The sequence below is a fragment of the Atractosteus spatula genome, chromosome 3, assembly GCF_055471065.1.
Source record: "Atractosteus spatula isolate fAtrSpa1 chromosome 3, fAtrSpa1.hap1, whole genome shotgun sequence".
In the NCBI taxonomy this organism is placed as follows: Eukaryota; Metazoa; Chordata; class Actinopteri; order Semionotiformes; family Lepisosteidae; genus Atractosteus; species Atractosteus spatula.
Genome location: NC_142708.1, coordinates 27,706,946 through 27,732,605, shown reverse-complemented (window position 1 = coordinate 27,732,605; position 25,660 = coordinate 27,706,946). Strand labels below are relative to the sequence as shown.

The 25,660-nt window shown below is 39.3% G+C and overlaps 1 protein-coding gene and 1 long non-coding RNA gene across 2 annotated transcripts in view; one reads left to right on the top strand and one right to left on the bottom strand.

The window, feature by feature from the left end:
- Positions 1 to 11,615: 11,615 nt before the first annotated feature.
- On the bottom strand, positions 11,616 to 17,446 carry LOC148837643 (uncharacterized). Its single transcript, XR_016090835.1, has 4 exons — positions 17,410 to 17,446; positions 16,298 to 16,335; positions 14,803 to 14,901; positions 11,616 to 12,338 (listed from the first exon to the last, which is right to left on the bottom strand). It is a non-coding gene; the product is annotated as an uncharacterized LOC148837643 (long non-coding RNA).
- Positions 17,447 to 18,216: 770 nt separating this feature from the next.
- zswim6 (zinc finger, SWIM-type containing 6) overlaps positions 18,217 to 25,660 on the top strand; it is a 93,274-nt gene continuing 85,830 nt past the window's right edge. Inside the window, exon 1 of the mRNA XM_088910909.1 lies at positions 18,217 to 18,646. Within this exon, the coding sequence (XP_088767035.1) occupies positions 18,220 to 18,646 (427 nt within the window). The 5' untranslated portion in view covers positions 18,217 to 18,219. The remainder of the gene's footprint in view (positions 18,647 to 25,660) is intronic.

The window sequence follows — 25,660 nt, the reverse complement described above, 5'->3', positions numbered from 1 at the left end:
TGCTGCAAATTGAACCAGATGGGACCGAGATGATAACTCCAGACAGGCCATTGATTGAAAGAGTGCCCAGAGTTCTGTAGCATTTTTATATGAATAGTCAAAAACTGACTAATATTCTGCCTTGTCTGAAACACGACAGTAACACAATGTTTTTAACACAATACTTTTCAAACATCTCATGTCTCTGGTTTCCTTCAAAGTATCCAATACTAATTATGTTCCTTTGGAGCTCTGAGTGCAGTTTTTGCCTGTTGGCACCAGGCAGGCATTGTAATGAAAGATTCCAGAAACACCAGACAATGTAAAAAATATGCTGAAAACATGAGGCCATACGCAAGCCATATACAGTATATGAGGCTATTTTACATTTCCCTGCTTTTACGCCATTGTCCTTATGTGATTGTGGACGTAAAATTCTCTGATTTTATATCCAAAGGACGTAAACTCCACCCTGAAAACAGTGAGGTTTTGGAGTGGAGCCCAGAGCCCACTGCATAAAAAATGGAAAATTCCTAATAAAACCATAGATTTATATTACTGCTGTAATTAATTTATAACCATATGTGTTTGAGATGTTAATGTATTTTTTCTATTCCCTGACTTAATGTCCTCTTAACAGAAAGCACACACAATTATGAAGAAATTTTGAGGAGTGCAGAGTACAATGCAAGGTAAATTAAATATAAGTAATTTTACACTATACAATATGAAGATTCTTTACTTGTTATATGTACAGCATTTGATATTTTTTTTGTAATATTATACTTTACATAGAAGTTGAATTTAAAATGATTTTTGCTGTATGTTACTTTCATCTTTGTGTTTACTATACCATCTTTTGCATGTTTCTAAAACATTTCAAATAAGGTTGAATTACATTTAAGAGCTGAAGTGCTCAGAAAATGTGAATGTTCTATTTAGACACAGAAAACACGAATGTACACAATGGTAGACTTACTTTGTCATGACCTGGTCCCTATTACAGTTGAAATACATTGATTCTTATGGAGAAACAGGTCACACTTAGCATTGACCGGGGAATATTTACATCATCCCTGCTCCCATTAACCCCTATTTCCATTATTTCTTATGAGAAATAATTCCAGTCTTAACATCTTTTTTTTCATAGATGTTAAACCGGAGCCCCCTGTATAACATTTTACTACTATACAAGGTTTAATGCAAACTAAATGACTCTAGCTTTCCTGAGTTTTTTGGCTACTTCTGAAAATGAGACATGCAACTTAGATGGGGTTTTTTTCCTAGTAAAATGCAGAAAGCCACATCACCCATTGGCTAAGCTGCCCTCCTCTTGGACTTTTACAATTTTTCTGCTAAACCACAAAAGCAAACTGTACACTGCTACAGTATCACTGTTAACCAATCTGAAAGAAAACTGAAAATGTGCAGATACGACACCTTTGAGATGTGATCTGTGGGCATTCCAAAATGATACAACACATTCAGACAATATGGAAGCCCTTGTTTCCACCACCTTTCCCAGAAAGCTGTGGGGAATGAGCCACTGCCCTTCCCTGGAGTTGCCGGCAGACAATGATGACTCCTTTTTCTCCGTCTACAGCTCTGTCACACATTAGCTCTTCAACACTTCATCTCACCACTCATCGATCACCTCCCACCCCCATTCTACTCGCTCCTTACTTTCTCCTAATCCCCCTGCTGGCTGTCCTTCTCCTCTCCCCACTCACCTAATATGAACCTAATATGAATTGTTTATAGTGATTCATTTGGATTATGCTTTTATTGATAAAGGATGGTCCCAGTTTATGTTGTCCTACAGGAGAAATTTCTGGAATTGCTCACTCCTGGCTGATTCTCCCCCTACCTCGCTCATCTCACATGCAAAGGCTTTCTTTTTGCTCCTTCCTCTTCTCCCCTCTGTTGTACCCAGAGGTACTGGGGATCCATTATTGTTCCCTCTGCCTGTTTCACAGCCATCACCTCCTGGATATGTCTTCTTGAGTTCCAACTCTTCAAATATGACTCTCGTTTGTCCATTCCTCCTCCTTCCTCTCTGTGGACCTCTACATATCTTTCCTTATTGACTCCATTTATACCATACTCCACTCCTCTTCTGCCAAAAACGTTGGTGTCATCTTATGTTCAATTTGTTTATTGTTTTTCAGGGAAAAAGTCACTCTTGACCCTTCCCTCTCCTCCTTGCAAAAAAGTTTTTCTGGCATGTTCCTTCTGCTTTTTCAGCAACATTAGCAGAATCCACTCCTCCCTTACCAATAGCTTCTAGTCCAGGCCGGTAAAGTCTACCCTGACTTCATTTCTGTCTGCTAGTTGCCCACTCCAAGTCTCATCTTGTCATTTCCCTCCTTTGTTTTTCTCGTGCTGCTCCATTACTCCAGTCCATCCCCTCACTCCCTGTTACTGTCCACTTCTGAGTCAGAACTCTACTGCTTTCCCTGCTCCTGCCTCTCTTCTGTTCCTCTTCTCATGTCAGACAAACTGCACTCTCTTTATAGTTTTCCACTTTCAGAACCCATTCGTTTGTTACCCTTGTTCCTCAGTGCTGGAATGAACTACCCACAGAGAGCAGAATGGCTTCTCATGACTCATCGGTTTGGACAGTAACTGTGATCTCTCAGTTCTTAAATACTGCACATCTCTCAAAAAATCTTACATTGTACAAATGGGTTTTTTTATGTTCCATTTTTTTATTGGTTTTTCAGGGAAAAGAAAGAATATGACATGGTACCATGTACAATAATGAGCAAATGTGAACAATCATGACATGAAAGACTTAGTACCTAAACAAACTGTGTAAATCCAACAATAACATAAAAGCAGGAATAAATCAGTAGAAAAAAAAGAAAGCACAGATTTGAAAGAGATAAGCAAAGGAAAAAAGAAAAGAAAGAAAAAAAGTAGCGAAAGAACAGAAGAGGGACCTTTTTAAATTTCTTTGAGAACAAATCTTTTTTATTCTCAAAATTGGCAATGCAGCTTGTTCATTTCACTTATTTGTTGTAAACATCCAACCAGGAAATGACAATTCAGCTAGTACCTAATGGAAAACCAGCTCAAGTGTTACAGTATGTGAACAAATTTAAACTTTAAAAACTAGAACAGTATACTTCATTTTGCAGATTATAGATTATAACAGTGAACAGTTTTTTTTCAGAGCCAATAAAAGAAGTATGATTATGCTTTTAAAAAAAATCAAAGAATCAAGAATCAAAACAAATTTGTCTCTAAAGGGAAATAAATAAATACAATAAATAAATATTCAATCCATGTCTAGGAAGATATGACCTGAACAGTGTAATGGATGAATTAGGAAACCATTTGGTGGAAGAGAGCACTCTATACATAAAAGGGCCTAAAATTCAATGACAGAAACAATGAATACTGAAGCACAAATAAAAAACATGTTGTATATGGCAAGAGAGAAAAAAAGAAGAATATTTCAAAAGAAGCAAAAAAACATGCAAAATCATTTTTAATTAATTTTCTTACAATGTAATAAAGGATTAATAAAAGACAATGAAAAAGAAGTAAACATGCTAAATGAATATTTCACATAAGTTTTCACAATAAATGTTGTCAATAACATGCCACATGTTGCAAAATGGCATCAATCAGTATTAGTTCATTTTAGCATAACTGACACTGAGTATCTGCGGGGGATAGGTAAGTTTAAAACTAGTAAATTGCCTGGGCCTGATGGCATTTCCCCAAATGAAATTCAATGTTGATAAGTGCAAAGTGGTTTGTGCAGGAAGTAAGAACTCACAGTCTACATAACACACGGGTAATGCTTAGCTGCAGGAAGCTGTGCATGAAAGCTATCTGGGTCTTTATGTAGATTATTCTATGTTTTTATTAAGATAAATTGGGGAAGCAAAGAATAAAACAAAGAATGTTTGGGTTTATAGCTCTTTATATCCATGGAAGTTATGTTCAACTTTTACAATGCACCAGTAAGATTTATATTTGTTTTAGTCACCATACCAGAAAAAGAATGTTATAGCCTTGGAGTTAAAACCACATCGATTCTTAGTGGATTGTCATATAGTGGCAGGTGAAGGAACCCAATCTTTTTAACCTAGAACAAAGAGAATGGGAGGAGATTTGATACAAGCCCCTAAAATCTTCAAGAATGTTGATGGGGTTATCACGGAGGCCTATCTATGACTCAGCGGCAAATCAAGTACATGGAGTTCCACTTGGAAAGCAAAAGGCTATTTCTGTCTTGGAAGGACAGAAAACATATCCTTACAAAGGGAGTTGCGGCTTTTATAACAGGCTTTCCAGTAGGGTGGGGGAGGTCTAAACTCTTTTATCTGTTAAGAAATGTCTGAATGAATGTTTCAATTCATTTAGCTACTAGGGTGGCACAGTGACGTAGTGGTTAATATTGGTTAGAACTGGAGCCCTGGGTTCAGTTCTGGATGTGGGGTGCTATCTGTGTAGTTTGTATGTTCTCCCCATGTCTTTCCTCCCACAGTCCAAAGACATACAGTAGGTTAATTGGCATTTGGGAAAACTGTGATGTGGATGTGTGCGTGTCTGTGTGTCTGCCTTACGATAGACTGGCGTTCCATTCAGGGTGTACCCTGCCTTATGCCTGTCGCCTGCCAGGATAAACTGCAGCTACCATGGGACCCTGGATTGAATGATTCAGGCTAAGGACTTGTGAACATGCCTACATATAAAACAGACTTGGCATTTGCCATGCTGCCTTACAGGTCAGGGAGCTCGAATTGAAAAAGATGCTCATCTGTCACTGATGTCACCTCAAACTTGCAGTGTCCAACAGGTCCCAAGGGTCACTCTTTCACCATAACATGAAGAAACGTACGTCTGGTGGCTGGGCTGAGCAAATTAGAAACTGATTCAGCGAATGACATAGCCTAGACAGGAACTAGTCAAATACTTTTCTTTCTGGGTTGTTGTTCACTATCCGGCCATTACTTTTACTGTTCAAGCCACTCTGGAGTCCACACTCTAAAGCAGTCTACCTTTGCTACATACTCTCAACAACCACCAGCATCCAGGAACATGTGTAAACTCTTAGTCAGTCTGTAAGCATCTGCCTTGTGTAAGCATGTGCTATCACTACATAATATGAAAAAAGAAGATTGTCTTATCAAAATCACTGAGGTTCTGGAAAGGGAGGATATCCCTTGATGACACTTTAAATCCTGACGTGGGAGGGCTTGAGGCCACCAGGTTTCTTTATCACATCACCACACCCATTCAGTTTAAAGGGTGTCAATATCACCGAAAATTTAAGAAAGGGATCTCTTCGCTTTGTAAATGGGACACGTCAATTCAAGCTCTGTAAGGTCCCTATTCAATTGTAATGCTAAACCGAATGAGATTGTCTGCAACATCAGTGTATGTTTAAATTTCCCTGTACGTTTTCTGTCACCTCTCAATAAAGCAAGTTTATGTGTACACTCCTCATGCTACTGTATATCTGAATACAAATCAAACACATTCACAAAGATCACACGACAGTTTATGTCTCAAAACACACATGCTTAAATAAGTCATCAATTTCTATCTATCCATTATCGGCAAGTTGCTTATCTTGATGGAGGCTGTGACGAGCGAGGGTCTATCAGAAATATAAGATGCCAAGGAAGACTGTGAACAAATGACTTCACTCTCCCTTGGCAGGAACACCAGTCCAGCACAGGGCTAAGCCATCTCTTGAGATAACATCCTGCAACTTTACATACAAATAGTGATTCTTACATAGAATGATTAGATGAAACTGACCATTAATTAAATTTGTATACTTTACCTTCAAAATCCACTCACCACAGACATGGCATCCAACACTAAAACAAACTTTATTATACACTTTGTGGCAATCCAGCCCATCATTTAAATAGTTCTTTTTATTATACAGTATGTATGATATACAGTATGTCTATAAAATGTACTATTGATGAAAAAGGAAATTAGATATTCATTAAAATTGTAAGGGAATAAACAAGATACATTTATGTTAAAACAATTAACATTTTAGATATTTTTATTATTATTCTCTTTTTGAACTAGGCTGATGCAGTTATTTTACATAGGAGTTACTTAGAAGTATAGAAGTATGTTTCTTTCATGCTGTGTACTTTATCATGAGTTCTTTGAAAATCACCACAAGCAGAATTTTCATTTAACTCAAGTAAAACTTGAGTTAATGAAATATCAGAGTTTTTTCTTACTATCAAAACATGATTTTCGTGGGACCTACTTAAGTTTTGATATTACTCATTAACTACTGCAACAGGCTAGAAGAGGTGTTGCAGAATATCGTTCAAAACACCCACCCATATGACTATCTGTTATTGGAGATCAGCACTATCTACGAGTTACTGGTGAATTCTTTACATATGCTGTGGTAAAAAGTGGTAAAATATGCTTTCAGTTTGTTGAATTTACTGGAACGTGTGGGAGAAACCTATTTACAAAATTACCGTGTGGCTTCCCTATGTACGTGTAGTGACTTTAGGCTGCTCATATATTTTTCAGCTTATGAATCATTCAAAAAACATAACAAAGCAAAACAAAAAAGCAGCCCTCAAAAACTACTTAGAAAGTTCCATAGTAATTTCTCTTTAAAATACTTCAGTTAATCCTTAAAAAAAATGAGCTCATGTTAATTTCACCTTTTTGCACACATGAAAAAAATGATTTTAGAAAGACAATTGTCCAAAAGCCATAACATTTTAAGGCACATTATGTAGTTCTGTAATTAGCTCTTTTGTTCAGCTGTAAGCTCAACGTTTCCTAGGCAGCAGACACTAATTTATGTGTATTTATGCAATTTCTGAATGTCTTAGTCCATTTTATAATTCATTGTTGTGTTTTGCATATTTAAAAACAATGAGATTGAAGAAGGGTAAGTTTCTTTAGGAAATGGGTAAACTCTAAATGTGTGGATTTGTAATAATGTGGAATAAAAGTCAGGCATCCAGGCCAGAACATTAAGGGTACAGACACATTGAGGCTGAAGAGGCTGTATCAGTGATGCATTGGATCTTTAAGGAAATAAAGGTGTCATCTTTCGCTGCTCACGGAGGTATGAATTGGGGGGCATTCCTCCAGGGACTGGTTAAAGGAGTAGAACTACAGCTAGGTTGAGCATTATCCCTGTTCACTTCTGTTTAATTACCTCTTATGCATTAGGTTGTTTTCCCACTAGTTTATTCACTGTGTCTGGAGATTGATGCATAGATTTAGTGGTTACTGTTATTACATTACTCTTTAGCCTTAGTTGCCTAAACCTTTCACGAGAGCCCTCTGAAACTACACTACTGCATAAAGGAGCAAGTGGCACCAAGCAGACAATAATGGCCCTGTGTCGTGGCACAGAAAGAAGGTGAAGTAATCTTTTTAAGGGTACTGCTACCCCAGTCTCCCCCAGGGCAGATGAACAAACACAAGTGATGGTCGCGGGGGATGTGGATGGCACAGGGATAGCAGGAGCTCAACTTGACAGTGCTAATGCAGTGGAGTGACTCACTGAGGGTCCAGAATAACAATGAAAGACCACTTAGCAGTAGCTCTGCCTGGCATAGTGGGGAGGATTAGCAGGTACCTCGGTCCTGGCCAACCAACCAGTGAAAGTTAAGAAATACCAAAGAACACCTCCTAGCCCCACCGTGTGCACACAGTCAATCATCCCCCCCGAGTCCTGACTTGCTACAAGAGGCCAGAAGCAGAGATTGTATTGGCAAGGGAAACATGCCAATACAGACTTCACCATTTTCTTGGTGAGAATCTACCACACTTGTGAAATAAACGGCACATGCGTGTTCAGACGAAGACAGCAGAACGTTCAGCGCAGAGGGAAGATTGCTAAATTATGAATTCATGGACACATGTACCTACAAACTGGATTTCTTTCAGCTTCTTGAGGTATAACAGGACTTGGGCCCTGGTGAGCTGAGCCTTTGTGTATGGCATTTTCTCATACCAAGAGGGCGAAACTGTGCTAGCAGAGCCTGTTGAAGGAAAATAGCACCTGGGAAAAGAGGCCAAGAGTGATCTCTCCCTTTCCTCCATTGTAATGGCATTTGGAGGACCTGAATCATCCCCTAGCCATAGATACAGGTGTTAGCATATCCTCAGGGATGGTGAGAGGACAGCAGTTAAACAGAGCTGACTTAAAAAGGAGAAAACACAGTTAAAATAACTACTGCAAGAATTTTAAGATGTGTTTCTGTGGACAAAGGCTTAGGACAGATTCTTAAGGTCATGGACCACAGTAGTGAATATACTCCTGCACGGGATTGTTTTGGGTCTCACCACTCCACCTATAGCGCAATGGACTGGTAGATTGGCTCAACCAGACCCTCATAACCCCAGCTTGGTATCCTTAAATCCAGGCACCAGTGAGACTGTTAGCTGTTTTCTATATGATAGTAAAGGGAGTCATCAGGGTACTCACCAGCAGCTGTTTTGAACAGAATTGTTACACTAGGTAGAGTTGGTATTGAGTAAGCTAAACAGCCAAGACCAAGAGCAGATCAGGAGTTCTCGGAAGAGCTGTTGAGACATCTGGAGGGGTACCACTGCTTTACCAAAAAGCACATTATGGTGGAAAGAGGCAAAGTACAAAAGACACGGTCATCTGTGTTCCTGTGGGAGCAGGAATCTTCCCCCAGGTGTCAGATATGTGTGTGTTGTCCCCTTTGCAATAAATGTCTATCATCAGATCTCACCCCACTCATGGAAGGGATCTGTACTTCGTCACAAACTCTCTGGCTCATGTACAGGTTCCAGATGAAAACAAAGAGAGTGCTTGGTGGTGCTCTACTGCATCCACCTGGATCCTAACAAGGGTATCCAGTTGGCAGAGGTGGCTGAACCTGAGCACGGGCTCCGAGAGCACGAGGATGCATCCCCAGCAGGAGTTATGGCCTCCAGCTCCAAGCACAAGGTGCCCCACACATCATTTTTCACGGCATCCTCCAAGACGTCTAGGTAAGGGGCGGCCTTTGTCTAGCCTAGTTCCTGGAGTAGGAGTGTTGTTAGGGTGTTCGTCATCACTATTCATATCTGTTCAGATACATTAGGTTCTTTATTTTCTCTCTAGTGTATTCACTATGCCTAGAGCTTAAACCGCACTGTCACCTTTATTTGGCTATAAGACCAAATTTCGCAACAATATATTTATCTTTTGAAACAATCTTATGATGCAAATGCCATCGCTATTTAATGTGGAATCTAACAAGCTAAACAGACAAGTTCATGTCATAGTCATTTCCCTCCTACATTCCTTTTACGTTGCTTGTTCGGGTATGAATGTTCTGCATGCATCATGAATTTCATCAATTTATTATGAGATTTTGAATGCTTCAGCCAAATCTCTGAAAGTCTTCCGTGTCATAGTGTAAAGTGTAATTTTTTTTTTCTGCATATGATATACCATTTAAAGCATGGGTTATTCGTGTTGCCCTTCCTTGGACTCCTACCCCCACAGAAAACTGGACCCCATTTTATTAATCTCCATTAATTTGGATTGAGCAAATCACTACTTCTTTACTGCAGATGTTAAGGATCTGCTGGCTACACCATGTTTTCTAGCAGAAGCCATTAATAAGACAACAAAACCTCACAGGTATTATTTCCGGTTCTGCACTTCTTTTTTGATATGCAAATACATTGTTTCTGCCAGGATGTAATACTCTGGATTGACTTGCATCAGATTTAATATGGCATTTCCCAGCTTCATACTTGACTTGTATGCTTTTTAATATCAGCTGCTGCTTGCGGGGTCTAGATAGATTTGTTAAATATGCCAGGCTGTGATAAACTGAAAACCACCAAACACTAACCTGCTTCTTAATGGATGCGTTTTGTTTCCCACTGCCTTCCTGCTTGTACCCAGTGGAAGCCTGTTAACCAGTACAGAACTTCAGATTGACTGAACAGAAGTAGGTCAAACTTTAACTGTAATCTATGCTATTCAAACAAAAAGGAGCCACAGTCTTTGCATTGATCCCTGTGGTACTCCTATGCACACTCTGCCTGTGCCTTAGCCAGTTTTTAATTCATATTCTGTATCTATGCATCTGAGTTTCTAAGGTAAGTGCACATTTGAATAAAAATATAACCATTTCTCAGATCTAAAAGAGAAGCATCCGACTGTTACAAAGTTATTTCCTTAGACATTCTAGTTGGTGGGGCATGGGGAGGAGGTGGACAGGGTTAGGGTTAGAATTTGTAATGCTTGGGATAAATTAGGAAATGCTGTATAGGATAAACTATGCCACCTTGTTTAATCTGCCAACTATGGACCCTGACAAAACAGAACTCACATTTGTAACAAGTTCACAAAAATGCAGTTTCTTTAACAAATCAGGATGAGAAATAGTTTTATCCTTATTATGCAGAATTTAAAGTAACAGTCTAATCATGAGCACATGAAAACATAATAGAAAAGAGGTGGAAGGCAATCATTCACTGAATAAAAATGTTGTTTTTCCAATAGGCTTTATTACCTACTGTACTTTGTTCAAGAGTTAACAGTTCCTATGCAGGCTTCTTCACTTTATACCACTGACATTTTTGTTCTAGGTTGATTTCAGGTACACCAGTCTTTGTATAAGCCACAAAACATTATCCATCCATTTTCTAACCACTTTATCCAATACAGGGCTGCAGAGGAGCAGAAACCTATCCTGGCAAGACACAGATGCAAGGGTGAAACATCGCAGATGGGGTTATAGTCAGGAAAGCTATGCAAACATAGGAAGAGCTTACAAACTCCACCCAGATAGCACCTCAGAATTGAACCCAGGGCCTGGATTCCTTCCTGATGGAAAACTCTCATATCTAAATGGCGTCAATTTGATGTCAGTCAAACTGAACGATTTATTGAAAAATCAATTAACACTTAAAGATGGAACATTTTAACTCTTCAACTACCACTGGCTGAAATATACTCTTGTCTCTTGTTAACTTTGAGCTTTTGTCACAGTAGAACCCAAAAACCACTTATGTTGCTTACCTAAGCTAACATTAGGTAATTACTGACTTTGTGCTAAGCAGGGTCCATGAAACTACTGCTTTGTATTTTGTTCGTACTGAGCCTATTAATCATTAAACATACGTTTAGGTGCAGGATACTTGGTAGTCTACAGATTATGACATTGTTTATAAAGAAATACTTATGGTACGCAGATGACAAAATACGCCTCAGTCAACTGACTTTTTACACATCCGGTCTTAATGATGAATTCCATTAATCAGTTATTATAACAGTGAGACCATACAAATAAACAAGAATAAGTGTTTTATAATTAGTACATTATGAAACCAAAGTATGGGATTTAATTGTTAGAAAGATAGTGAATATTTAGATCGGTGTAGCACTCCACATACAGTAAATGTAATACACTGCCCCCTTTAAGGAAGACTTCCTATGTATTACTTGATCATATACATTTTTATTTTGTAGAGCACATTCAATAATCTATTATAATAGCATAACATTTGATAACATCAGTCTACTAGAATTCACATCGTGGGACCTAACAGCACTTCATATTGCACTAAATAGAAACAGAAATGGGAAACCAACATCGAAGAGACTGTTGCTTAAAAGAAAACAGCACATTTGTATACCAGACAGTAACATTTTATTACTTTGGGTATCTGTGTACACAATATTTGACCATTCAAGCATAAACACATGAATTAATTCCTAATCTTTATGTATTAAGTCAAAATTGTTAAAAGGGCAGACAAACATCAGTGTGAAAATTTCAGATTTGATCAAGAAAACTTAGAAGTAACAACACATAATGTTCAACAAAATTAGGGATGGTGTAGTTAGCCTATGGAAGATTTCACCTAAAAATAAGTAAGCGTCCGTAACTTCCTAACAGAGGAAATGAAAACAAAAGAATTGCTTTCAGATTCTTCCTGAATGCATTATGTGCTGTTATCTGTTTCTTTTGGCATCTGCTCTGCTAACACTGTACACAGCGCAGTCAATGCTCTTCAAGGGTTATACTGCAGAACGCGGGTAAGCACGCTGTAGGTCATCCGAGCAAAAGATTGAAAAAAAAAAAGCTTTAAAGCTTAAACAGCAGCTCACAACAGCTAAAAAACAGGAATCTTCAGATCAGAGCTTCACAGTGTTATATTTGCATGAAGTAAGGACTTCTGATGCACAGCCAAACATAAAGCCTGATCAAAGGTGTTTTTCATTTAGAATGTTATCACAAGCATAAGTTTATCTGAAATTCTGGCACTAACATGCCAGCCACTTTGCTGTGTAAACATTTGTGGGGAACCTCCATCTTCCTTTGTTTTTGGGAACTCATCTGTGTCCTGGCATTTACCTAAAAAACACAAGCAGAGAGACCATGTCTTACTATTTAAGGTTTGTTTACTTGCTATAACCCCTATATAGAGGCTCTCATACCCATTTCCAGATATAAAGTACAGTTGATTTCAATCCTATTCTAGAAAATAAATGAAACCTAAAGCCATCTAAAGCCATTACTAGTTTTTTACACCTTCTGTGTACAAATAATGCTAAATTATTTAATTCATATACCACATATTTACATGTTGACAGAATATGGGGTCAAGTTATAGAGGGAATCTACTATGGGCCTAGTTTATGGCATAGTCTCTTCCCCTTGTAGCTTTTCCACACTTTTTTGTGTTGGGGAAAAAAAGCTAATCAGAGTTAATTAGAATTGCTCTGAGTTAATTGAACACAGCTGCTGTCAATGGAAGTCCTGCGCTCAGGGTATTTAAGGGTGTGGCGGGGGGGCACTGTCTAGCTGTTCAGGTATTTGTGCTGTAAATATCCTTTAAAGCGTGCTTTTAAAAAGGAGATGGAAGCAAGATTTTGTAATATTATTTTGGAGTACAAAGTTAGATTTTTCTTATGTTTGTGGGAAAGGAAAGAAATTGTATCCAAACAAAGGAACTTTTTTTGGTTTGATTACAGGAAAGTAGGAGGGCCTCCATTTTGTGCTAAATGCTAGAGGACAAAAGAAAGGCCTCACTGTTGTGACCAGCACACTCCCCAAGGTGTCACAACATACTAAATATATTTAGAAAGTATATACAAAGGGAAACAGAAGCTAACATATTTGTATGGATAATGCATGATGGTAACTAGACTGACTTCATAGATCTTTGCTCCTATGACAGGCATGGGGTTTCATTCCTGAAGCCCCACCTCACTGACCTGCCTAAGTGAGTTATGGTCAATCCCTTCATTGAGGAGGCTCCTTATTCAGTTATAGGAATGGATAGAACTAGACACTTCTATATACACCCAGTAATGTTTTTGGTAGGATTAATTACAGCAACTTGGCTTGGATTAAGCAAACAAATATTTACAAGGGTAATTAACCCTAAAGCTTCAACATGTAGCTAGGAGGTTGGGTGATAATTAGTTGATAATTGCCAGACTAATGTAATGAAGCCTGCCAAAATACCTCAGCTGCTCTTCACCTGAGTGTAGGTTTGAGCAGAGAGACGATTAATCCCTTTGTAGAAATTCCCAAAGGGGAAAGAATGAATACAGAGCAACTACAAATCTAGCAGGATACCACAAATAGATGGAAAGTGTTCTTACCTCTTTAGGAAAACAAATGCACGTTCCAAATGTTGTTTTCTGTTTATTTGAACTATTTGTACCTCATAGGGGCCAAAGGACTGACTGAATATACAGTGTAAGACTTTAATCCAAGGGAATTGCAATAAAACTATACAATGCACAAGTATCCATGAAAAAGGATACTTCTGCCTTGGAAAGCGTCAAAAGACAACCAGATTAATTCTGGGTCTCAAAAGAATTATACAAATGGATTAAAGCAAATATATTTACTCAGTCTTGAATAATTTGCAAGTTCTAGCTCTTAATAAATAAAGGAAATAAATATGAAAACAAGGAATTGAGGGCTGATATTATAGGCAGATTTTTGTTCCAGATTATCTCAAAATAATTTAACATCACAAGTTTAATTGATCACACTTAGATTGTCATTCCTACAATTAAGAACTGGTGATTTAATGGCTACCTATAAAACCTTATATAGCGGATCTATGTCCTTGAGTAGGGATCAAAATCAAAATGTACAAGGAATGTACTTTGGCTTGGGGCTGCAAAAACATTGCACATATACCAAACAGAAACAAGACAACAGACGTCATTAAGACACATACTGTATAACTAGGAATTCTGGTTAATCAAAAAGAGCCTTAGGAAAAAAGCTGGTCAAATACTGGGTGGTTCTGGTTTTAATAGACCGGTAGTCTTTTCCTGAGGGAAGTTTATGGAACAGGTGGTAACCCGGGTGGGAGGGGTCATCAACAATCTTTCCTGCTCGCTGCTTTGCTCTGGAATTGCACAAAATGTCAATGGAGGGCAGATGACAGCCAACAACCCTCGCTGCTGAGCGAACAAGACACTGCAGTTTGCCTTTGGAGAGGGCAGATGTGTTGCCAAACCAGTCAGTTACAGAGGCAGTCAGAATACTCCTAATAATGGCTCTATAAAACTGTATTACAATTGGTTGAGAGACACCGTTTTTCAGCTGGCACAAAAAATACATTCTCTGCCGTGCTTTCTTTGTGATACTGGTATTATTCATGCCCAATTTAAGGGTATTAGAGTTCATAATTCCCAAAACCTTAAAGGACTCCACCACACTCACAGCCAATCATTGATTATTTAGGAAAGAGGCTTCAGAGAATGTTTCTGGACATCAACCACAATTTCCATTGTTTTAAAGGTATTAAGCCCCAGGTGCTTGATGCACACCATGATGCCAACCAACTCACCTCCCTCCTGTACATGGTCTCATCATCATGAGTGATGAGATCTATAAGGGTGATGTCATCTGGAAACTTAGTTTGATGGAAGTGTCACTGGAGTTGCAGCTATTGGTATACAGGGAATAGAGTAGTGAGGAAAGCACACACTCTTGAGGTACACCAGTATTCACACCTGTTGCCTTCTATCTGTCAGAAAGTTGATAATCCACTGGCAGATAGAAAGTGGAACATCCAGCTGTAACAATTTAATGTAAAGGAGTTCTGGAATAATAGTATTAAATGCAGTACTAAACTCCTCAAAAAGAATTCTTGCATACGCACCTGAGTGTTTTATATGTTGCAAAGGCTCAACATATGATGTTTACAGCATCATCCACTGACCTGCTGGTAGTATAAACTGTAGAAGGCTGAGCTGTAACTCTGTTACAGTTTTGAGATAACGGAAGTATTAGGTCTTAATGATTAAGACGTGTTCACAAGTCTTCATTGTGACAGAAGAAAGAGCAACTGGCCTACATCATTAAGACAACCTATTTTGTCCTTCTTTGGTACAGGAGCAATAATGGAGAATCTGAAGCAGGCAGGGATCTTACACTGACCCGGCCGTTGATTAAATATATCAGTGAACACCGGGGCTAACTGTTCTGCACAATGCTTCTATGCAGGTTCAGGTCAGGTGCAGCAGCCTTCCTGCAGTTCTGCCTTGTAAAGAGTTTTTAAACATCCTGCTCTCTGATAGCTAGAGGAGACTGAACAGGAGAGGGGCAAATTCAGAGGTCAGTGTGTGCTAGTTGTGGCTGAAGGCAAGAGGGAAGCAATGAAGGCCATGAGGTAGTTAAATCTGAAGAGCTCATCCAAATGCATGAACTATGACCATCATTAAGGAGCGTTTGTTTTTCAAACCTACAATGGTGTACAAGAAGAGGACATCATTTTGCCTATTTTGTTTGAGAAGTATTGTCCACCTCTAAAAATCAATCATTATTTTTTACAGTCTTGGTCTCTTGAAACTTCACCCCGGACAGACTGTGCTCACTTTGTAACTTAAAGTGAAGGCAACAGTCCTGCGGCTACCGTTCACTCTTGTGTCCTGCAGTGATACAAGATCCCAATGCTTCTATGTCCGACACTGACTGAACACCACTGGGAGGGTCTTGGTACTTAGGCACAATGTTGCCTAATGCCAAAGGACAGGGGTGTCCAGCTCTGATCCTGGAGAGCCCCAGTCCACTAGGTTATCATCAATTTCTATACAATCAGAACAATGAAACTGTACACATTTAGGCAGGGGATCGGTTAAATTAAGTAATTTAGAGATCAGCTGGAACAAAAATACAGTATGAATACCCATAATCACTCAAAAATGACTGGTCTTAATTAACCAATTTTCATGAATTTGCCAACAGCATGCATGTATTACCCATCTTTAAGTAATGGTGACTTAGAGATTAAACGTGTTGGAGTGGAACAGTGTATGCCAGACTTTTAGTCAGATACTCACAGAGAAAGTACTGCAGCCAAGAGCTGTTGCCACACAAACTGTAAATGACAAAACAAAATTAAAAGCCACCAATTACAACCCATAATGACACTGTTTTCCTATAAAGTGTTAGAATGTATGTTTTACAAATTGGTACTAAGGGAACTTGGATTGATATAATATTAAACCCTTATTTTATATAGCACCTTTAAAAGTAGCTTAAATAGCTATAAAACTACTTTGGCTATAGCTGTTGAGCATCTTGTTAAGTAAAAAGATGACAAAGCAATTCCCAGTTGAAAAATATCCTGAAAAATCTAACAGGAGAATAAAGACATGATTACAAATGAACAACGATGACCCTGCTCATTATCACAGACATTGATATTCACTCCTGTTCCTGGATTTATAGTTAATTTATAATCCTCAATAGTAAACAGTGGTAATACGGGCCAATTCAGTAAATTGTTTATTCAAATAGCATCACATCACACCATTGAGGCCTGGGCAGACTCAAAACCAGAAGACGCGGCTACCATGCAGCATCGACATCGGCGAGGTCGTGCAGTGCGGAGATTGAGACATCAGATACCTGCTACCAATCAGATTCTAACGGAGATTAGAATACAGTATCATAAAAACAGCGTTTTAAATACGTTTTTTTGTTTCCCGAGAGGCGTGGACTTTTGTCACAGGTAGTATAGTAATTCCTACTATATCTTTACAGAATTTCAAACAAAAAGTAACATTTTATATCAGTAGATATGTTCAGGTTGAAAAACTGTGACGTTATTTTAGGGAAAATGGAGACAGTGAAATGTGAGTAGCCCTTAAAACACACTTATTCGCCACACTTATTTTTTTTTAGTGTAACTCTTGAGTTTAACCGGTTAGTTATAAATACAGAGACTGTGGGATGGACATAATTCAGCAGCGTGTCCATCCGAGACGCATTCCCCCCCCAGTTCTTTTTCCGTTACAAATAAAATGAGAATACAAACAATCGCAATAAAGTGGAGAAATAAAATGTGACATGCACATCTAGTGCTCTTCTTTAGTAACCTTTATAGACCTGCTCAATCCTCTACCATCAATATCCACCAACACACAAAAACCCAATACAGCAACATCACCGTGGGTCTAGGCGACACAGTCGGATCTCCAATTTCACTGTTCCCATGCAGGAAGTTTTGGTTCCCAGGCAGCGCGTCCTTTTGTTTTCAAAAAAATTCCTGACGTCAACTAGCCTCGCCAAAAATGGAACTACAACAGTGGGACCAGGCAGGGCGGCCGCGCTGTCTGGCCCAGACCAGCCCACATTCCTTTCCAAATAAAGCGTCACAATGGGCGTCCTTTTCTTGCAGGACGCCCGCCTCATGCACCAGAAGGGTTGACAGATACAATCAAAGCTTTCTCACAGACGCCGACAAAAAAAAACGCGCAGTCCCCTCCCCCTCCTCCTCCTCCTCTGTCAAGCTCATGTTTTGTAAATCAAAGAGCCTGTGGTTTCTGGTCTGGACAGAGACGCCCCTGTGAAACACCGCCTCCTTTTTAACCCTTTGTGGAAGAGTCCAGGGCCGGCTTTCGTTTCCAACCCCGCCTTTCGGAATCATAAAGAAAAACATCAAAGTTTGCCGACCTTCTAGAACTCCGCCTATTACGTCGCGTAAGGCTTTACAAAGGATTTGCCGACGTTCGGGAATTCCGCCTTTCGTTCCTTTTTTAGCACCACGTAGGGATTGGCAGGCGGCCACCCCCCGCCTCCTTCGCTTAATTTGGCTACACAAAGGACTCGCCGCTCTCGCTGACGACCACCCACTAATCCAAATAAGGTCAGTCTGACCATACACGGCGAACAATCGACCGAAGTGGATCCTTTTCCCTTCCTTATCCCGTTTATATGGTACGGTGACTTCCGCTGTTGCTGTAAAAGCAGTGCGATCATGGCGGAGCGCGTTCAGCAGCCCCCAGCTAAACGGCTCTGCTGCCGACCCGGCTACAACCCGGCGTGCAGACAGGGACAGCGGGCTGGAGGAGCAGTGTGCGGCGGTCCGGGTACTGCCCAGGGGGGATCGGGCAAAACTCAGAGCCCGGAGTCGCTGCTGGACATCGCAGCAAGGAAAGTAGCGGAGAAGTGGCCGTTTCAGAGGGTGGAGGAGCGATTCGAAAGGATCCCGGAGCCCGTCCAAAGGAGGATCGTCTACTGGTCATTCCCTAGGAGCGAACGGGAGATCTGCATGTATTCTTCCTTCAACACAGGCGGCGAGGAGAATGGTGCTGCCGGGGAGACCAGCGACGAGACCCGGCTGCCTTTCAGACGAGGCATCGCTCTGCTGGAGAGCGGCTGCGTAGACAACGTTCTGCAAGTCGGTGAGTGCTGGGAATAGGAAAAGGTGTTTTATTTATTTATATTAATTAAAAAAAAACACGTCCGTCGAGAACAGAAGAGGAACGTCGAGGAGAAACGGATTCATTTCAACTAAACATCTGAACCAGACAGTACGAAATCAAGACAACGAGAATTATTTTGCTTCGGTGTCTGAACAAAGGAAGAATGTAGAGGGCAACACACAACAGGGCTTTAAATCTACATAATACGATTGCTTTCAATTTTGACTTATGTTGTGTTTCCCCCTCTCCGCAAGAGGAAACGAAGGTACCAATTGTGTAATGAAACACATCGGTGGTAAATGCTTGTTTTTAATCACCGAGATCATTTGGTTAGTGAGAAAAGCATTTACGGAAGTAAAGGAGAGCTGCTATACATTTAAAGGTCTAGCAATAACAAGGTTAAAGTACCCAACACGATCGAGTGATCGTTTTTTGTGCGCCCCGTTTTTTATGTATATTTTTGGCAGCAGCTCGTTCGTCTTTTTCAAACAGGCGACTGAGGGAGAAGTACAGTGGAAAAAGCACAGCCCTGGCCTTTTTGGGTTTTTTTCTGTTTATTTTTTTTCTTAGTGAAAGACATGGGGGAGGTTACTTGGCTAAGGTTTCAAATCTGTGATCACGTAAACGCGTATTTTTCTGCAGATAAGTTTTTAATCATCCGTAGGAGGACAGATCATGTCTGTCATTGTTGTTGCCTTTTTATTAACCGGTTATTATTATTATTGTTGTTTTAAAAGGATCAGTGTGGCTGATTCTTTCCCTGGGAGCAGTAGCCCTCTGGTCTTTTTTAGCTTGTTTGCCGAGTGCGCATATCAAATAGCCGTCAGGCATTCCCATTGAAAGCTTGGCACTTTGTTCCCATTTTCATGTTCATTTGTGTCTTTTCAGCTTTCTGTCACCCTCCAAAAGGAAGGCGAACAAAAGCGCCTTTTTATTTCTTTTCAGTGCTTGTTAAATAGAAGAGATTTGGAAAGGGGTGGGAAGGAAGGCGATTTAAAGCTGCAGAGCCTCTATTTCAAAATGGACCCTGGTAATTTGCACAAATTTGCAGCTAATCAGTTCGGGTTCACGTTTGCCTTGCTCTGCTAGAGATACGTGTGCGTTTGTTTCAAATAAGAAGCAGGCTGCTGCCTGTGAACGGGATACAGAGAAAAGAATACGCCAAATAGCCTGAGCCATGAAAAATGACAACACATCCTGCCTGTTCCCCGTCGAAGGCGGAATCAGGAGTCCAAATGTCCAGTTACGTCCCCCTTTATAAGTTCTGCCACCTTTGTTTATTCTTTATTGCAATTATTCTCCTATCCTTGGCTCCTCACCCTTGGAAGGGGTTCAGGATTTTAATCCCATTACTGTCTGCAGTTAATTTGAATTCTAATGCAATCGGCAAACGTGATTTTCTGCATGATCATTTTTTTTTTCCAAAGGCAGTCGGATCAGCGGTGCCTCATCTGGGCTTGGTGCCCTTCCTTTTCTGCTGAAGGGGGTTCCTGCTTATAATATGTTTGCGTCTTTATTTGGCCTGTCCGATATCCGTTTGGATCTCTTTGCATCGGGTCCCCTTTTTGTCTGCTTTTGAAATCCAGAGGCTCTGCCCTGTTTTCCAAGGATCGCAGACTAGAATTAGCTTTGGTTTTGTTGGCAGTGATGAGCGTGTTTTTGTGTGAGTGTGTGTACCTCACTCTGCATGCTAGCAATGGGGAATGACAGGAGTGCACACAGGGAGAGTTTCTTGGCTGATTGCGTTTTAGCCTGGAATTCTCTGTGAAAATAAAGCCAAGAAGTGATAAATAAAAGATGCAATCTTCTTTGGGAGACAGGCAGGCACATGAGCTGAGCTTTGGTTGCTTTTAGTAGACCTAGTGGAGGCTGATATGGATTGCTGTGGCGTATGAGAACTTCTCATATAGCACAGCACAGGAAGAGGGATCTGTCACTGCTGGGGATTGAAAAAGAAAGAAACCACTAGGATGTGGACAGTGTCTATGGATAAACCAAAATCATCTTTAACAAATCTGCTTCCGTTTATCCTTCTCCACATTAAAGTTTCTATTTTCTCTTTTTACGCCCAAGAGTAGCAGTGTGAACTATGGGCCTCCATTATTTGAAACCCACTTTGTTTCAATATTTTAATAGCAATCTTAAAACCTAGACAGGGCCTGACTCATTGGAATGGCTCTACATAAAGTCGGTGCACTGTACTTACAATTTCTCAGAAATAAAAGCCACGCTGCAGGATGTGGCCTCTTTTATTTACTGGCTCTGGAGATTCTTAGCTCCAGATGTACATTTAAAGATAGACATTAAACAGCAGTTGGTTATCCATGAAGCCCCAAGTCACATTGAAGTATACAGTCGGACAGTGATATGACGGCTATAACACTTTCAGTCTGTGAGAGTCCTCCACAGAGGATCCAATTATTGCTTAATTGTGAATTCCTTGCTAACGCATCAGTCAGTAAATATGTATTCCGCCTGCCACTTGGATCAAGTTGATGTACTCGGTACGTCCTCCTTTAAAAATGCAGAATCTCTTACCAGTTTTAGTTTTTTGGGGGCAAGAACATTTAACCCTAGCACAGTATTCATTCAGTCTGTAGGTCACAAGCTGTCTTGTAGTGTTTTTAATAGTGTTATGAGACCTTTTTTTCTGAGAGTTCACAGTGCTCACATTTTGAATAGCAAGAGAAGGATTGGGGATTGAGTCTTTTTATCTCAATTCCAGAGGAAGGTTCACTGAGGTATGAGTAATCACAGGCCTGTTTAAATTTGGGGAATGATGCATCATAGAGCTCGACATGGATTATTTTGGGATTTATGATGTTTGGTAGACCTTTGGTGAGGTTTATAATATGATATTAAGTATGGCATATCCTGAAATATATAATTTTGTCTGCTTTTTATTTGTCTGGAATTTAAATTTCTTTACCAGGTTCATTTGCTTGAGTATTAGTATCTTAGTATTTTCTTTGTGATCTTTAGTTTCAAGCCCATCTAACTGGACTAGAAAGATTTGCTTTAAGCATTTATCTTTGCCCTTAATTTGATTGATTTGAATGCAAAAACATCAGTATCTGTATTATGCATTGCTTTAACATAGTGTGACACCTATAGCAGAATATTAGCAGAGGTGGGCTAAAGCTTATTTCTTTTTATGAGCACTAGAGATGCAAAATGTTCACCGTCTGTGGCACTCCTCTCATTTGCATTGCATAGTTACACATAGAGAAATATAAATACTTGTCCATGGGTGTTTATCTCAACATAGCAGTTATCATGGGCCAAGCAGTAGGATGGTATATCATGATATCTGATACGAACACTAAAGGGTACATTTGTTTTATTTTTTGACCTCATTACATGGGTGCTGTGTATGTCACAGACTGGATAAAAATAGTCTAGTTTTACACTTCTGACATGCAGAATATGTTAACTCTCTCCTTAACCTTAAGCCCATGTGCTTATTATTTGCTCTATATCTGGTTTAAACTTATTGAATCCATCTGTCTGACTTAATTTTGATCATAATCTGGTCTAGGATACTGAATGTATGTAGCCACTATTATTGTTGATCTAAATTATAATTTCTTTTTTTTCCACAACAATGTTGTAAAGTCAAAGTCTCACCATTCTTTTTGGTTCTGTGTAGCAGGCTTTGTAATGAGAAGTAATATGTATTAGTGCCTGAACTTTTCAGTAAGTGATACAATGATACAGCATAAGATGTCGTTCTTACAAAGCAAATGTATGCATTCACCAGGCGTTTCACAAGGTTCCAATGCATTTTGTGCATAGAAGGGAAGAATTTAAGATGTGGAACTTAAATCTTGCGAGAGTGTGTTGATTTAGTCACAGCTTCGTCTGTGTAATTGATTATGGGGACCTTTCAAACATAATTTTAGCTCAGACAGGAAGATGTTAATGTAAGTGGTGCTGAATGATACGAAATAATGAATTGTAATGCTGCTTGATACATCTATGCTTTAGAATCTAATCTAAGATTTGTGTGACCACAAAAAAAGTAATAACCAAGCAAATGTGAGTTGCAGTGCTGTCATCTGAAAAACATTCACAGCACTACCCAAACCTGCATCCTGATAAAACCCAAGTCATTTTCCACTTCTGAATGACCCAGAAATCCTCTCTTATGGAAATATCATTAAAGTATTCTGTCTACATTATTTAAGCACTAAAGTTTCCAAGTAATAAATTGGCATTGTCTTCCTGTTCACACTATTTTCACAGGAAACTGCAAACCTACTGGTACAATGAATCGGCTTCAGTTCTGTTTTTTTTTATTCTCTCTGCTTATTAAACATATGTGCATATGTGGAATGGCAGTTAGCACTGCTGTCTCATAGCTTCAGGGTCCTGGTTTTGATTTTGAGTGGGAGTGTTGGTCTCTGTGGAGTTTGCATGTTCTCCCCGGGTTCATGTGGGATTGTGCTTTGCTTCCTCTCAACTCTAAAAACAGGACAGATAGGTTGATTGGCTGCTTAACATTGTCCGTTCTGTGAAGAAAGAGGCTGGGCCTCCCCCCTCATTACTGTTCCTTATCAGGATGGGCTTCAACCCCCCTCTGCTTTCTGCCCGGATTGCCGTTTGCATCCTCACAATGTGATCAACAACTTACTGTTTTTGAGTGACACTCTGAGGAATTTGCTGCATGATTGCTTCAGCAAAAGATTATTTTACTAAATGGACAAAGAAATCGAATTGGTTCTGCTTTTTGTGCAAAAGTAAATCTGACCTTATACTGTATGTTGTTAGTGTGCGCAGAGTGTATGAAATGAGTTATTTCTAGGTAGAGCTGTTTGTCGTTGTGCATTATTAGCACGTATAATGGCTTGCACAATTATGGGCAAATGTATTGGAAAGTCTGGATTTTTCCAGTTAGTGAGCACAAAAAGTTATTTATTTCAGAAATCATTTATTTAAAAAAAACAGATTGGCCATGGCGTGAGTGTATGTGTGTTTCTGTCTGTGTGCCTTGATGGACTGGCATCCTCTCCAGGGTTAATGATCACTTTGCACCCAGTGCTTTCTGGGATAGGCTCTGGGCCACTTTAACCCTGAATTGGCGATTTTTAAAAAAAAATTTGAGTTTTGCAAACAATATCGTACTTATATTAAACAATGTGATATTAAGTGGGATAATTCTTCTTGAAATATGTCCAGTTATGTTATTCTTCCCAGATGTAGTAAAATGGACCTAAATATTTTGTTGATGCATTATTCCACCTGTGTTGTGAAGATGACCAGTAATGATTCTCTGACATGCCTTTCATTTCTCCACATGTCTTCATGTGTTTTTCTCTTCCTGTCTAAGATTAGCTGCATCTATGGCACATTGAAGTCACCAGTGAAATCGAGCAATCACCAGTTGTCAGTTTAGCCTTTTTTTCCAGGATGCTCAATTCAATTTCATCCACACAAATCAAAACCACAGCAACAGCTGTGGGAGTCCAGAAAAATCTGCACTTTGCTGTAGCCGTCTTTGATCAAAATATAGTTTAATGTTAGTAGAAGCATTTTAGTTTGCTTAAGAATTTTGTCTGGTGTGGTTTATAGAAGATTTTTTTTATAGTTCCCCTGGTGACAACTGGTTTTCTTCTCTGAACAGATATAGTTACCGAACTACAAGATGTGTGTGGTCCACACTTTTATTGCCTAATGAATATTTTGTTTGTACTGCTGTCAGGTTTTCACTGGAGTCCTGGTGTCAGCAGCATACACAGATTTGTACATGATATGTTTTATATGTATGTGCATACATGTAGCTCAACAGTTGTTATTTTACAATGTTTAAATATTGCTGTTTTAATCATGTTCCTTAAATGGGGAATTTTGTTGCCAAAAGGCATGCTAAAAGTTTTACCAGTTGGAATTTTTATTTGTTATGAAGAAAAGGAACAATAAAATCAACAATGAACAATCAGGGAGCCTCAAACAGTCCTGAAAGCATATGGAAATCATTAGCACTCAAACATAAGTGACATATTTGCGGACAAACTCAAGTACCCTCAGCAGCTCTCCCATTCTTTAGCACTGAAAACTGTGAACTTGTTTTCTCCACTTCGCTGGGCCAATGTATAAAAGTCTTTGGGATTGTTCCGTGAGAGAATGACGCATTTCTTGATGAACTTTAATCATTTGTTACAGAGGCGTTAGTGTCAATTGGGAACTGCTTTGCATTTTATGCTTTCCTTTCTTAACCTTCTTTGAAATTGGAATGAGGCCCTCAATGCAGCTGGCCTGTATTTCAGGCTGTAATTGCTGTATCTAGGGTTAATTTGTATATAAACACTGTTTCATTGATGTTAAGGAAATAAAGGCCGTTCTCAGAATTATGTCGGCAGTGAGCTGTCAGAATAGCACCATGTATTGAAATCTGGCTTCTTAGCAGATGTGGCCTTCTTTGATGTCCCTCAAAATACGCCAAGCTTTATCCAATAATGTGGCTTATGATGTGTTTGAAAAAAGAATGTCTTTTTAATTCAGCCCAAAGGACATTGCCGTTCTTATAATGCAATTGGTTACATTGTTACGTTGCTTGTGTTTTGATCTTTAAGCCTGTTATTGTTCAAAAAGTCGAACAGAGTAACAGACTGATCTTAAAGTACTTTGATGGATAAATGGTGAATAATGAGATGCGCAGATAGAAACAAACTTTTTTGAAGAAGTGGCACAACATTACCACATATCTTGCATACAACAGAGCCCCTGAACAAAATGATTGTAGATGTAGCCAATTGAATTTTTTTTTATAAATAAATGGAACAATACTAGTCCATTTCCTTGACAAGATGTGAAATCAGTCATTTGTAAGTTTTTGCAAAGTCTCGTTAGTGGTACTGGGATTTAGCAATACTTGAAACTGAGTAAAAGCTGCTAATATTAGGGAAAAGTGCCTTGGCAAATTTTATTTCTTTGGAAATATATTATTATTGACACCGGAAGAAGGATCCACGGCCGAAACGTGTTTTCTTTTTT